This window comes from Canis lupus, chromosome 8 (genome assembly GCF_048164855.1).
Source record: "Canis lupus baileyi chromosome 8, mCanLup2.hap1, whole genome shotgun sequence".
Lineage (NCBI taxonomy): Eukaryota > Metazoa > Chordata > Mammalia > Carnivora > Canidae > Canis > Canis lupus.
In genome coordinates, this window is record NC_132845.1 from 28,476,025 (window position 1) to 28,491,206 (window position 15,182).

The 15,182-nt window shown below is 36.7% G+C and overlaps 1 protein-coding gene across 2 annotated transcripts in view; it reads right to left on the reverse strand.

Annotated features, from left to right (window-relative positions):
* Positions 1-254: 254 nt before the first annotated feature.
* Positions 255-15,182, reverse strand: part of DPH5 (diphthamide biosynthesis 5) — a 36,523-nt gene continuing 21,595 nt past the window's right edge. For both annotated transcript variants that reach the window (XM_072834722.1, XM_072834721.1), the window contains 4 exons: positions 8,913-9,033; positions 6,165-6,204; positions 3,301-3,404; positions 255-1,628 (listed from right to left, as the gene is read on the reverse strand). In XM_072834722.1, the coding sequence (XP_072690823.1) occupies positions 1,420-1,628; positions 3,301-3,404; positions 6,165-6,204; positions 8,913-9,033 (474 nt within the window). In that variant the 3' untranslated portion in view covers positions 255-1,419. The remainder of the gene's footprint in view (positions 1,629-3,300; positions 3,405-6,164; positions 6,205-8,912; positions 9,034-15,182) is intronic.

Sequence of the window (15,182 nt, forward strand, 5' to 3'; positions counted from 1 at the left end):
CTGGCATTTAAATGTCTTTTGCTCTCTCCTCTTTCGTGTAAAAGACTAAAAATGGAATATTTCATATATAGTAAAATATATTTTATCTCAAATGCAGTAAGTCAGGGGCACCTGGGTGGCTCAGTTGGCTGAGCATCAGATCCTTGATTTCAGCTCAGCTCTTGATCTCAGGATTGTTAGTTCAAGCCCAGTGCTGGCCTCCATCCTGGGCATGGAGACTACTTTAAAAAAAAGAAGAAAGAAAGAAATCAAAATAACTTTTTAAAAAGATTTTATTTATTTATTCATGAGACACACAGAGACATAGGCAGAGGGAGAAGCAGGCTTCCTGCAGGGAGCCTGATGCGGGACTCGATCCCAGGACTCCAGGATCACACCCTGAGCCTAAGGCAGACACTCAACTGCTGAGCCACCCAGGTGTCCCAAAATAATGTCTTGTTAATTAATGCTTCCAGGAAGTAGGAAAGTGTATGTTCAATTTTCAATGAATTTAATGAAATTTAAGCTATGGTTGATAAAGCCACGAAGATATTTAGAGTTAGACCAATAAACTTGCATATAGCAAAGCCATTTCTGTTATGAACTAACAAAATATATAAGACTCTACTGTCATGAAAAATAATAAACGGAGTGCTATTTACAACTGGGAAAATGAATGTGACTAGTTGCATACATACAGTGACATATCAACTGAGTTATGTTATATGAAAAATCTTGACTAACCCACTGCCTCCAAACTTAAATTTTTTAAAACTGTATTTTGTAGTCGGTAAGTTTTCCATTTGTCAACTTGGATGTGAAAGATGCTATTTAAAACCAAACAGCAACTGTACATGGCTGGCTGAACATTCATAATTCAACAATTATATAACCTCCAAAATACAGCAGAATATGAACCACATAATTAGGATGTCACTTAAACAAGACAAGGCAATTCAAAAGGATGTCATTTTGTGGCATGTGTTCAGCTGAGCTTTAAGTAAGTAGGACTTATTCTTCCCAACTCTGCGTATATGCACTAATACCATCTGCTGTCAAGACAACCCATCTTGTGGCCAGGAGAGCTGACTTTTTAAGAAAGAAGAAAGTTCCACATTGTATAAACTTATTTCATAAGTAAAAACTGCTTTTAAACAACTCTGTTTATGAATGCCCCTGCAAGTTTTAGACTTGGTCTGCTCCATGTGTGTGCATCCTGAAAAATCACCAAAATAGTTGCAACAACTGATAATGACATAGGGAAAAAAAACTCATTACCACAGGAAACCAAGTACTGTTAAATCAACATCTTTCTTCTTGGTCACTTGCTTTATAATTATTAGGTAAACCAAAAGAACTATACATTATGCAAATGTGTGTATGTGCATATATGACTGAAACAAATGAACATCTAACAATAGAAAATGTTCATGAAGTTCATCAACAGGATTCTGAACTATTATCTGGTATGGAAAACAGACTTAGCATCTCCATCTCCAGTGGATGCATGTTGTCTCCTGTGATAATTAAGGAGTGTAACGGTCCTCCCAAGTCCACAGTACTCATTTGCTGCAAAGTGCCTGCTGCAATTTTCTGGTCTTCAGCTCCAACCCTGGCTAAGCCAACACAGAGTGTCTTCTCGGTGACTGCTATTAAGAGAAGAAAAAAAAAATTGCCATTCAATTCAGCAAATGCATTATCTTGTCCAACATTAAAACTAACATTAGTACCAAAAGTACATTTAAAGAAGCCCCAAGGGATCCCTGGGTGGCGCAGCGGTTTAGCGCCTGCCTTTGGCCCAGGGCGCGATCCTGGAGACCCGGGATCGAATCCCACGTCGGGCTCCCGGTGCATGGAGCCTGCTTCTCCCTCTGCCTATGTCTCTACCTCTCTCTCTCTCTCTGTGTGACTATCATAAATAAATAAAAATTAAAAAAAAAAATAAAGAAGCCCCAAATATCTTCAATCTCTTTAGTCACTCATTACAGATATCGGTTTATCTAAGGCTTTTCCAAGTTACATGCACTAACTACCTAACTAGTTTATATTTTCAGGACTTGATATATCCATACTCTTTACGACTGCATAGCATTTGTCTTTAAGAGTGAACAATGTTTACTACCTGCCTATATTTTTAATAAATTGCTTGAGTATGTTCACATTGACTAAGATATACTAGAAAAATAAGCAGGTTATGAGATAAATACACAGATTTGATTTTTCGCTTGGCCACCTAATTAGCTATGTCAAACTTTAGTTTTTTTCACTTTTTAAAATAGAATACTATCTTTCTTAAGTGATAGTTTTAAGGGATAAGATAAGAGACATTAAAGTATTTAGTAAACTACAAAGCTGTGGGGCATCTGGGTGGCTCAGGTCATGATCTCCAGGCCTTGGGATTGAGCCCCACATCAGGTTCCCTCCTCAGCAGGGGAGTCTGCTTCTCCCTCTCCTTTTGCCTCTCCCCCTACTCATGCTCTTGCTCTCTTTCAAATAAATAAAAAAAATTAAAACAACCACCACCACCACTACTACAGAGCCCTGAACAAATAACAAGCATTATGATATTATTTATGCTTTTAAGTACTGATCTTTTCATGGTTTTGTTTAGTTGGGAAAGTGTGTCCCAACTGAACATGATCAAAATGAGGCAAATGATATTCACAAGGATAAGCATCCATACAAGTTTAGGCTTAAGGTTCAAAATTTAGGATATGCAACACCCTTGCAAATTATTTGTTTCATGACTTTAAACAAGGCCTACTAATGAGAAAGAAATAAACAACATTCAAGAATCTCTTCATGTATCTTTTTCCATTAAGATATAGGTGTTCAAAAACAGGACCTTGTAACAGAATGTAATGAGTTTATTAGTGTAAGTTTTTATTTATGTATTCATGAGAGACACACAGAGAGAGAGAGGCAGACACAGGCAGAGGGAGAAGCAGGCTCCGTGCAGGGAGCCTGATGCGGGACTTGATCCCAGGTCTCCAGAGTCACACCCTGGGCCGAAGGCGGTGCTAAACCACTGAGCCAGCCGGGCTGCCTAAAACCTGATTTACAGTTAATTTGTGAAAATCCTCACTTTCTGGAATAGTATTAATTTTCCTAGAAAGAACTCTCATTATTTTTCCTTTGGTACAACTTTCAGCCTGTGAAATTTAAAAGTGATTTAAAAAATGACAAGAAAAAATACAATGCAAACACACTCTCACTTTGGTTGTGGTGATGTGTGTGTGGGGGTATATGTGAAGTTATATCATGTACACATCTCAATGTAGCAGTAGGAAACATAAGAAGCCCTTTTAGGGCCTTGAGTACCTGGTTCTTCTCCTCGCATTCGCTGATTCTGAACAATCTCCAGAAGTTGCTGGGCTGCTTGGTTTATACTCATATACCGAGGAGGTTCATAGATCTTCCTTCCTCTGTAAATATAAAACGAGATGCCACTGTTCTTAGCCATGAGATTACATAATACATTTTTAATGTAATTATCTCCCCAAGTGTAATAAGTCTACATTCTGTTTGAAGCACTCATATGTTACCCACTTTAGGTATACTAAAGCATGAATACCATAATTTTTTAAGTTTAAACTTTTTTTCATTGTTCTACTTCAACTGTCCTCTGATCCCATTGAAATGTTGGCATAAGTAAAAATCCAACAACTTAATGATAAATCTTCAAATCAAAGTTACTTTTACTTAAAGTGATACCCTAGGCAAAAATAGTTCAAATTAAGTGGCAATTTGTTCTAGATCCTGGCTTAATCAGGTTCTATAGTGTTCATTTTTATTACCATGTTTAAACTATATATTCCTCTTTTCACTTCTTCCTATAAGAAAAGGAAACCAAAGCAGTAAATATCTGAAAATCTTGGAGGATCAGATGTGTTTACTTCTGACGGCTTAAAGCCTACCATGTCTGCCCAACAATCTGATAAAAATACTACTATGTAGCTTACAAAACAGTTCATACAGATTTTATTGACTTTTTTTTAAAATTTTATTTATTTATTCATGAGAGACATAGAGACTGAGAGAGAGGCAGAGACACAGGCAGAGGGAGAAGCAGGCTCCATGCAGGAAGCCCGACATGGGACCCAATCCTGGGTCTCCAGGATCACACCCTGGGCTGAAGGCGGCGCTAAACCGCTGAGCCACCCGAGCTGCCCTTTTATTGACTTTCAAAATAATTCTCTAAGTCAGCAATGTCCAAGAGAAATATAATGCAAACCACAACATAATTTTAAATTTTCTCACAGCCATATTAAAAAAGGGAAAAATTTTAATATTATTTTACCCAATATATCCAAAATACTAGATTTCAACATTTACACCTATAAAAAGTATTATTATTATTATTTAGATTTTATTTATTCATGAGAGAGAGAGAGAGAGGCAGAGGGAGAAGCAGGCTCCATGCAAGGAACCCGATGTGGGACTCGATCCTGGGACTACGGGATCACACCCCGAGCCAAAGCCAGGTGCTCAACCACTGAGCCACTCAGGTGTCCCAACAGCTATAAAAATTATTAAAGAGACTGTTTTTTTTTTTTTTTTAAGATTTTATTTATTTATTCACGAGAGACACAGAGAGAGGGAGGCAGAGACATAGAGGGAGAAGCAGGCTCCATCAGGAAGCTCGACGTGGGACTCGATCCCAGGACTCCAAGATCACGCCCTGGGCCAAAGGCAGATGCGCAACTGCTGAGCCACCCAGGCGTCCCAAAAGAGACTGTTTTTATACCAAGTTTTTGACATCTGGTATTTCATACTTATAGCACAAAATTCAAATGTTAAATTTTCATTAGAAATATTTAATCTGTATTTAAATTTCATAAAATTCATGGCTATAAAAGTAGATTTACACATTGAAGTTATTCTAAATATACTTTTCCAATAACTAAGTTGAGTATTATTTGTTGGGCTGGCGGGATCAAGGGGGATAGGTAGGCACCAACAAAATGGCAGCAGATGCCCCACCTTGTGGCTCCCACCTCAGAGCTTTCCCACCACCAGCAGACCGACCGAGGACACCTCATCAGGGGAAGACAGGACCTATGCAGGAAACCTGAACTGTACTTTACCCAGACCCCATATAAGGGCATGAGGAGTTATCGCCCCAAGCAGATTCCACCAGTAACATGCCCTAATACCTATCACCCCATAGAGACACACAACCCCTTTCCCCTCCCATTAAAGCCCACTTGCCCTCCCCAGCCTGTGACTTCCCGGCTCTCTCCCTCCCCTGTGGCCTGCGGAACCTCGAGAGAGCGCATCCCATTAAAAGCCTGTTTTGACCAACTTTTGCCTGGCCTATTTCATTTCACTATTAATCGGATTAAACCTTGTTTTTATTAATTAAAATTAAATTATAAATTCAGTTCCTCGGTTACATTAGCCATGTTTCATGTGCTCATTAGTCAAATAAGACTCAGAAACCAAAGTAACTTGCCTAAGGGCACATAACCAGAGGCAGACTCAGGACTCACATCCATGTCTTCTGACTTCCAATTCATTAATTCATTCTGCAAATATTTACAGGTGCCTATTAGGTGCCAACCACCCACCGGTTTCAGTATTGAATCTGTAAGACCTATTGATATTTCTGCCCTATCACATTGCTTATCATTCTTTCATAAGATTTTTTTTTAATTTTTATTTATTTATGATAGTCACAGAGAGAGAGAGAGAGAAAGAGGCAGAGACATAGGCAGAGGGAGAAGCAGGCTCCATGCACCAGGAGCCCGATGCGGGATTCGATCCCGGGTCTCCAGGATCGCGCCCCGGGCCAAAGGCAGGCGCCAAACCGCTGCGCCACCCAGGGATCCCTCTTTCATAAGATTAAGTGTTTAATTTTTAACTGTTAATGAAAGCTGATCTTCAACAATCTTTAGAATTCATGTCACGTAGAATTTATTGTGCAAGAAATTAAAAATAGATTTAAACAGGGGTGCATGAGTGGCTCAGTTGGTTAAGTGTCTGCCTTCAGCTCAGGTCATGATCCCAGAGTCCCTGGATCAAGCCACAGTGGGCTTCCTCCTCAGCAGGGAGTCTGCTTCTCCCTCTGCCCCTTCCCCCTGCTTGTGTGCACGTTCTTGCCCTCTCTCAAATCAATAAATAAAATCTTTAAAAAAAAACAGACATAAAAAAATAGACATAAACATTCTCAGATAAGAACTTACTTGATTAGATTCTCCAAAGATTGCTCCTTTATTTTGATGTCTGTAAGAAGCAAAAAATAGTTCTCTTTTAATTAACTACTTTATCCAAAACCCTGTGTGTAAATTTCAGTTGAGTCGCTTAAATTTTTGGGAAACATTCTTCTCAAGTCTCTCAAATGCTCATTTGAGAGCGTATGACAGTCTTCCTTCACACTTGTATCAAGCCAGTGTTTTACTGAAATACAGAGAAGAATGGAAGCTTGTGGTGTGTAAAGGTCATTAGTTAGAACACAAACATGAGGTTGGCCCTGAGATCATCTGAAAGGATCTAATTTCCTCTTGGAAAAGAAGACACAGGAAAGAGTAAGATAAATATTGGCATATACACTACCTAACAGCTAATCAAAATCTTTGTGTTCATTTGTACTAGCTGGTAACTGCATAGACCCAACTCTTACTGTGTTCCTGTTCTTTATTTTTCAGGCACAAGAATATAAGCTTTAATGCATGGAACGTTAACAGAAGAAAATTCTCATATTTTGAAAAGAAACCTTTGCTTTCTTGTGAATGGGTAAGACATGACTAATAACTTATAAATAAGCACTTTAATAAGAAATATTCATACTCTCAACAGCGTTTTCCCAAGCACTGACTACCAGGGATTGGGCTACCACCAGGTCCAGAAGGCATATAATCTCTGCTTCCCTGAAGCTTGAAATGCAAGTGTCACAAATATTCATTCCTTACACTTGTTAATCACTGATGCTCAGCTGAACAATTTGGTAAAAGGTAAAAAATTACAAGCACTCTACATCCTCACAGGAACTCAGTACACAACAGCAAGAGCAACAGCTGCTTCCTGTTCTACATGCTAAAAACAAATGGTTCAGCCAAAGTTTGGTTTTGCAAAAATAAATACAGCATAACTAAAGGGTCTTTTTGATAGACTTCTATAGCTTTCGTAAGTGATTATTAAAGTTGTTCTTATAAAGGAGATTAAACAGTTTCCTAGGAAAATACAGCAGAGGTTAATCCTTTATAAGTATTTGTAAATGTTCTTATAAGCAGCAGTGAATGTATTTTTCAGGTTCAAAATATCATTAATTATTTAAAATTTCCACTTGCTTAGCACATAGAAGAAAAAATGTGTATTGGTTATTGAAAATAGCCTGCAGTACCATTAACAGTAAATGTCAACTTAGACTTCCTTTACATGGCATCTGTTAAGATTTAAAAAATTTTTTAAAAATTCAACACACTTATTAGTTTGTTCACCTTAAGGTTCTGAAATGTTGTGACAATAAAGCTTTTAGTTTACTATTTTAACTTTTTAAATGGTATGTTTTATAGAACCTGGTTTTAAAAATGAGGAGTGTTGGGAAGGATTTTTACAGGCAAATGCTTTTTGATCAAACTGCATTAAAAGACTGCATTATTGAATATTTGATCTCACACCAGACCTGTCTTAATATTCTTTCCTTTTTTTCACACAGGCCACAATTATTCCTTTCTACTTCTACTTGTTAGAAGGTAAGCATCTTCTATTCACCTTAGTAAGCACCTAGAAATGCAAAGTACCCAGCAGATGCTCCATAAATGTCTACTGAATAAATTCACTCACGTGGCTCTACTACCACCCATCCACCAGCCCATCTTAAACTACTCCTTCAGTAGCATAAGTCCCAACTCCTTCATGAAGTCTGTGTTCACTTCCCCTCAAAAGCTCTTTGTTCTTTGAAATATCTATATAGTTATTATATTTTGTTAATCTCTAATTACATCATGTATATCTTTTTTTTTTACATCATGTATATCTTATCTTTCAGAGTACATTTTAAATTCTCTGTAGTTTTCTAACATGGTATATTCTCACGAATCCCTACAGGGTCTGGACCACAGCTGGCATCCAATAAATATATACTAATTTAAATGATGAGAATTCCAGATGATTAAATGATGAGATCTATGGTTTGAGGATCTGGAATCATGATATCTTATACTTCACACCTTGTTCCTGCTTTTGTTAATGGAGCAAGGAAGATAGATTGTTTAGCCTTGTTTGTCTTTTCCCAGGAAAGCCAAGAAAAGGAGCAGCTCTTAGAAAGAGAATTCAAGAGCCAAAGTTCTGGCTTGTCTTTCCTGCCTCTCCATACAATAGAACTTAATTGTTCTTTAAACTTTTGTACTTAGCAACTAGATTTCAAAACCCTGAGGGCAGGACGTATTTCTAATATTTCCTTAGTGTTCCATAAAAAAACCTAACTCTAAAATGGGCATAAAATATAGCAAGTTAAGGTAGGTAACACAGTGGGAAAATGATTTAATATCTCCAGGCCTCCAGTTCATCTGTAAAATAAGATGATCTCCAGAGTCTGTTTCAAATCTGTGATTCTGATAGCATCAATACTGTAGTATTCAGAGAACATCTCTAGAACATACAGAGAAGGGCACTTGGTAAGAATCAACGTTTGATACAGGTGTGCTGAACTGCAGTTAATTGACAGGGTCTTGATGGATAATGGGTAAGATATAGAATGCTGGAGAGGATCCATGAGAGGGCGGGGAGTAGGAGGGGAGTAGCATGCAGGCAGGAATAGCCATGTGGTGTTTGGAACGGAAAATGCATACATCCCAGAGTATGGGAAAGCGTGTAGCATGCAGAGTGGTTAGACTGGGTCCTTTCTTACGTCTAGCTAGTCATCCACAGAACAAAATGAGAACAATATGACCACTCCATATTGTGCTTTAAGGAAACTCCAAAATCCTTACCTAGTAAGCATAATGTATGCATGCCGTTTTGTCTATTCTTCTTCACTTTGTCAAAGAAGCTTTCTGGTCTCCAAGTGTCTGTCCAAAAAACAATAGAAATCGTCTCTCCAAACTTATACAACTAGAAAAAATAAAAACATCAATTACTAATGGAACAATTCACTACTTACTATTTTAAAGATAATAAAACAAAAAGTGAGAACCAGACCCGAGATGGGTTGGGGATCAAATCTGTCACCACAGTAGTAAATGTTCTCTTTGGTCCACACAGCAGCGGTGTCTGATGCCCTTTCAAGTCCTTTACATGGCCACGACTTCCAATTTACCTACCAATGAGCTTTATTCCCAAAGTCTACTTGGAAACTGTCTAAAAAGTCTATGGAAGCCCTGCCATCCAGTGGCAGTCAAATTCTCAGATCGGTGTAGAAAGACCCATTAACTCCAAGAATTCAGTCATCAATCTTCTTGCCACATATAATGTTTCTCTGTTAAAAATTCATCTACCTGATGAGTTCCAATGCGTTCCAATGTAAGATTCCTGGAATACTTTCACCCAAGCTATAAGGAATACGCCTAGCCCTGCTGGAAGGTTCTGCTATTGTTATTATTCTATGAGAGGCAAAATTATCTAAAAAATGTTTATTACAGATCATCCACTATATGCCAGATGTTACGTTCTGCATAGGTATAAAAGTGAGAATCAAACCTGAGCTGTGGCCTTCATGGAGAATGTAGTCTTGCTCATACCTCAGAGAGCAGGCAAAAGCTCTGGAGCCATGGCTCTAGTTCTTCCTAGCTGGGTGATCATGGACAAGTAATTTTCCTGACTTTAAAAAGAAACTCCCCTGCAAGATGTGTATAACTATAAACCTAATAATGTGCTTTTTTTTTTTTTAAGGATTAAATGACATAAAGTGTGTAGAGTGCTTAGTGCATTGCAGATAGTAGAAACAATAAATATTAGGAACATGATGATATAAAAACGATGTTTATAATGATGATCTGAAAATGTTCTAAAATGCTGTGTCTTGCTATAATCCAACCGCTTTTCCTATTGGAGTAAGCTCAAAAATATTGCCAAATATTTGAAATAACACAGGTTGATGATGTTTATTGTTGTTGTATGCTTTAATTCAGATAAATTTAACAGTTTACATTCTATAAAGGATTTTTGGCATCTTTGATCAGATTTTGAAATATTGGTATTACTCTGTAAAAAAGAAAATTGTCGAGGTTAAAGAAACATACACTTTAGGTCTTCAATATTTTAAGAGTTATGGAAATATATATACTCATGAAGGTATAATGTTCATTCAGAAAGAAAGGGATAGATTATTTAAGAGAGAATTGTGATGCTAGTCACATATAAACACTAGCTGCAGCATGCTGTGGAAAAGCTTCTTGGACTTGTCTAATTTGGGGGATTAAAGAAAACCTCACATAAGCACTGCTTTCTAGGACCCTGATTTATAGACTGTAACCATTCCCATGGCAGTGCCGCAAACTTCTTCAACGAATTCTGGTACATTATGCAAACAGTTGCACCATTTAAGATGTCAGTCCCTCAAAGAACAGAAAGATCAGTCCTTTGTGTTTCACAATCCAAGGACTTACCAGTAAACCATAAAATAAATTGGAGTAAAATCATACTGTCACAAGAATGAGGCTGCAAAAGTCTAAGCACTGTCTTATAAATGTTAGCCTTTGTGCTGTGATCATTTTCCCCCAAAATGTTATTAATGCAAATCTAAATTTAGAGACCACAAAAAGAGCTGTTTTTTTAAGAACAGTATATAAATACAGGTCTTTTTTAGTTTTAACCTGAAGTTATAAAGAAAGCAGTATTTATCTAACTTGATATTGGATTATGTTTTCATCTATTGAAGATAAAAACTCAAAAATGAACCACTTAATTATATATTAGGCAATATTTAAAGCAAGAAGATGCACAAGAAAGACAAATATTAGGTAGCAAATAATAATTATAAAAAAAAAGAGATACAGGCTGTATTGAAAGAGTTGAGCATTATCCCCACTTGGAAAGCACCAGAAGATGACATCTGAAGTCAGAATATAAACTTGATCTTAAAGAGGAGACAGGATGGGGGAAGTTGATCATGGGGAAATTACAAGACGGTATGAACAACCTAAGGGAGGTGGGAACCCTTGGGCAATCCTTAGCATGGCATTAAGCAATTATCTTGCCTGACTGGCCTTTAACAAGTATCCAATTCCTGACAGCTTACCATGTGACAATTCCTGTCAATGCCAGCTCTATAATTTATCTAGAACTGACCTCATTTCTTTCACCACTACCTTAGTTTGAGTCCTCAATGCCACTTGCCTGAACCTTAACTATCTTCTAATTCATCTCACTGCCACCAATATTTCCTTCTTTTCAGAAGCTGTTTCATAAAATCCATTTTAATTAGGTTTTAATGCTTTGTCATTTTATATTCAGATGAAAAACAGCTGGTGATTTTTAAGTTAAAAAACATCTTCTTGGGGCACCTGGGTGTCTCAGTTGGTTAAGTGTCAGACTCTTGATTTTGGCTCAGGCCATGATCTCATGATCTCAGCTTTGCCCTTGGTGGGGAGTCAGCCTGAGGATTCTAACCCTCTCCCTGTACCCCTCTTCCTGCTCGTGCTCTTTCTAAAAGAAATCTTTTAAAAAAATTTCTTTACATATAGAAAATCAGAAAATTTAACTTGCTAATAACTTTGTGAAGCTCCACAAAGGTACATATAAATATAAATCCTAAGTCAGATCAGTTAAATCTGTGAAGTAAAAAAAGAAAGCTGACCCAGCAGAGTCGTCAACAAACATACCACAAAAACCACATATTAAAGAGTTACCAATTTTCTATACAGAATATTGGCCTTGGAATTTTTTTTTTTAATTCCCACAAACATTTTTCTTAACACTGATGAAACACTGATTTTGCTGACACTAAGAAAGATTATGCACATGGTCACATACTAGGTACATAGATAAAGTTGAAGACAAAAGAGCCACAAAATTTATATGATCATGTATGAATGAATTCAGATACGAATTAAATGGAAGAGTTTTAAATTAAAGTTCATAATTCCAAAGATATATCAGCTTGGGGTGGGGAGGGAAAGATAAGTAAATAAACAATTCAACTCAGCAAATATTTGTTGTATACTGATTATATGCATGGCACTGTGACAAAGTACAATGGAAGATGTGAAGATGAGTAAACCAAGAAGTTTATAATATGCCCAACACATAAACATATACAAATAACTGAATATTCTACACAGGATGAGGATTTACCAGGATTGTTGAAGTAGAAAAATGGTACAATCGCATCTGCAACTTATAAAGAAAACTATTATGTGGGAGAGAATGATGATAAGGTATTAAAATATTGACTACAAAGTTACAGTTGAGGGTCTCCTGGGTGGTTAAATTAAGTGTCTGACTTGGGCTCAGGTCAAGCTCTCAGGGATTGAGCCTTGCCTCAGGCTCCCTGGGGAGCTCAGCAGGGAGTCTGCTGTCCCTCTCCCTCTGCCCCTCCCTCTGCTCTCTCTTTCAAATAAATAAAATTGTAAAACAAAACAAAACAAAACAAAAAGTTATAGTGGAAATGGAAAGGAAAGAAAAAGCATTTTTAATGTGCCCATGATTCAGCAGGTGGTCAAAATAATTCCAAAGTGACTAAAACAATAGGGAGTTTACCTAGATGAGTTCTTCTAAGTTTACATAGAGGGCACAGATCTCCTTATTACCTAGTTTAGGGTTCTCTGTACTAGGTTAGACTTTATCATTTCTACATTAGTTCCTGGACAACACTGAAATCAATTCAATGCTTTTTGAAAACTACCAGTAAGAACTACTATAAGGTCAAAACAATGCTGTTTATTACAATGAGTGTTGTATTATGAAAAAAAAGGAAGGAAATGAGTTGTTACTTTTTAAAAGTAATATACATTTTTTTCCAAAGTAGAAATGTATTATATAAACAGAACATATGGCAATAATTAGGGTCACTCACGCAACAGAGAAAGTGGAAGCATTTCATAATGATGAAAAAATTATACAACCTTTTCCCTGAAGTCAGCCGCAACTGATAATGCAGTTGTATGCAGAAATCATTGCTATCTGGTTTCACTGAACTGTCTCATTTATCTGTCCTTTAAAATGTCTCGGAACCATTTTAGTCACCAATTTTTTTTTAAAAAAGAATCTGTTCTATTACACAAATGTAACAAGAAGTGATAAATACCACACAAAAAAAATATGCTAGAATTTGTAATTTCTTCTTTATTCAGCTTGTCACCTTCGGGTCAATATATACAGATAAGAGTTGAAGACTAAAGGAAAATATACCAAACTGGCAGCTAATTATGGTTATATCTGGGTAGTGAAACTACAGATGTGTGCATGTTCTTTATACTTACTGTATTTTACCAATTTTATATGTATATGTCACTTATCATCAAGGAAAATAGAGTTATTTTTTAAAAACAATTCTTCTAGGGTGCCTGGGTAGTTGTCAGTTAAGCTTCTGCCTTTTGCTCAGGTCATGATCCCAGGGTCCTAGAATTAATTAAGTCCCACATCGGGCTCCACATTCAGCAGGGAGTCTGCTTCTTCCTCTCCCTCTGCCCCTCCCCACTGCTGGTACACACACACACTCTCTCTCTCTCTCAAACAAATAAAATCCTTAAAACAAAATAAAGCAAAAAAATCCCACAAAAAGCAAAAACAATTCTTCCTAAGCAGAAACAATGGTAAATGAAAGCAATTTTGATTCTGCATGATTAAGGTACTAAATGCTTAACTTGAAAAATTCAAGAAAAAGACTTCTTTTTGCCTTTTGTGTATTGACAAAAAACAAAACAAAACAAAAAAAAACAAAAAACAAACAAACAAAAAAACCACCCAATTTTTTGTTATTGGGAATGCTGCAATATAACTAACTTGCCTGGCTCTTCACAATAGATGGATTTTTCTTTGACTAGAGATATCTTCAAAATACAAATTACACAAGTGTTAGAGATATCTGTTACTTAGAAATTTCAAAGAACATGATTTTTAAGTATATGTATTTATAACCATTATTTAAATTGTGAAAAATCCAAAGATTTACTTAATGAAAATTTGAGTATCTAATCAATTTTGGTCAAGGTAACCTCTATCTAAAGTTAGAAAATAGGCCAGCTTTTTGGCTTCCAAATCTAGAAGACATTAGAGTTTACCTAGTTTAGTATTCTCCGTACTTTTTAATGCCAAATCTTTTTTTCCAAATAAATCCTTTTTAAAAAAATTTTTTTTATTTATTCATGAGACACAGAGAAAGAGGCAGAGACATAGGCAGAGGGAGAAGCAGACTCCCTGCGGGGGGCCTGATGCAGGACTCGATCACAGGACTCCAGGATCATGATGTGAGCCAAAGGCAGATGCCCCCAGGTGCCCCCTCCAAATAAATTCTTACAGAATATCAATAGGGTTAAAGATAAAGATTGGGCTCCTCAGGGATTTATTCTTTGCTGTTTGGTCTCAAGTACTTCATTTTCTGCAGAACTGCTAAAGCATCTTCATAGATCTTGGTACACTTTGAAAACCACTGATCTTGTCCAGCATTCCTCCCTATCCCCACTTCATCCCCTTACAGTTAGGAAACCTGACTATCCGGATCCAGAGAAGTTAGAGCACTCCTTAGTTACTCCCTGAGCAAAAGTAAAATCAAGACCTTTTATTTGCAGTTAAACTGTAAACCTTTTTTTCATAATTACTTTTCCTTTGCCAGTTCTACCCAATATATAGTCAGTTCTTATCCAACATATATATTTGCTGTTTTAACTAATCTCTAGGTAACCAAGGTTTTGTGATACATATGTATGTATATGTGGTGTGTGTGTGTGTTTCTGTAATATCTTGCAGATTCCTCAAAGTGCTTCTATGACTCTCGTCTTTAACTGAACATTTCTCCCTTTTGGGAATGTATTTACCTTATCGTTCATCTAGCAAACCTCTTGTAATTCATTTTTTAAACCACTTTGAGATATAACTTACATACCATAACATTCACCCATTTTAAGTGTACATTCAATGATTTATAGTAAACAAGTTGCAACTACTATCATATGTAGTTTTAGAAAATTTTTATCACTCCAATCAGATCGCATCTGCCCACTTATAAGTAATAGCTATTCTCAATCCTAACCACTAATTACTTTCTGTCTTCATAGATTGCTTTCTTTGGACAATTTTTTTTTAAAGATTTTATTTATGTATTC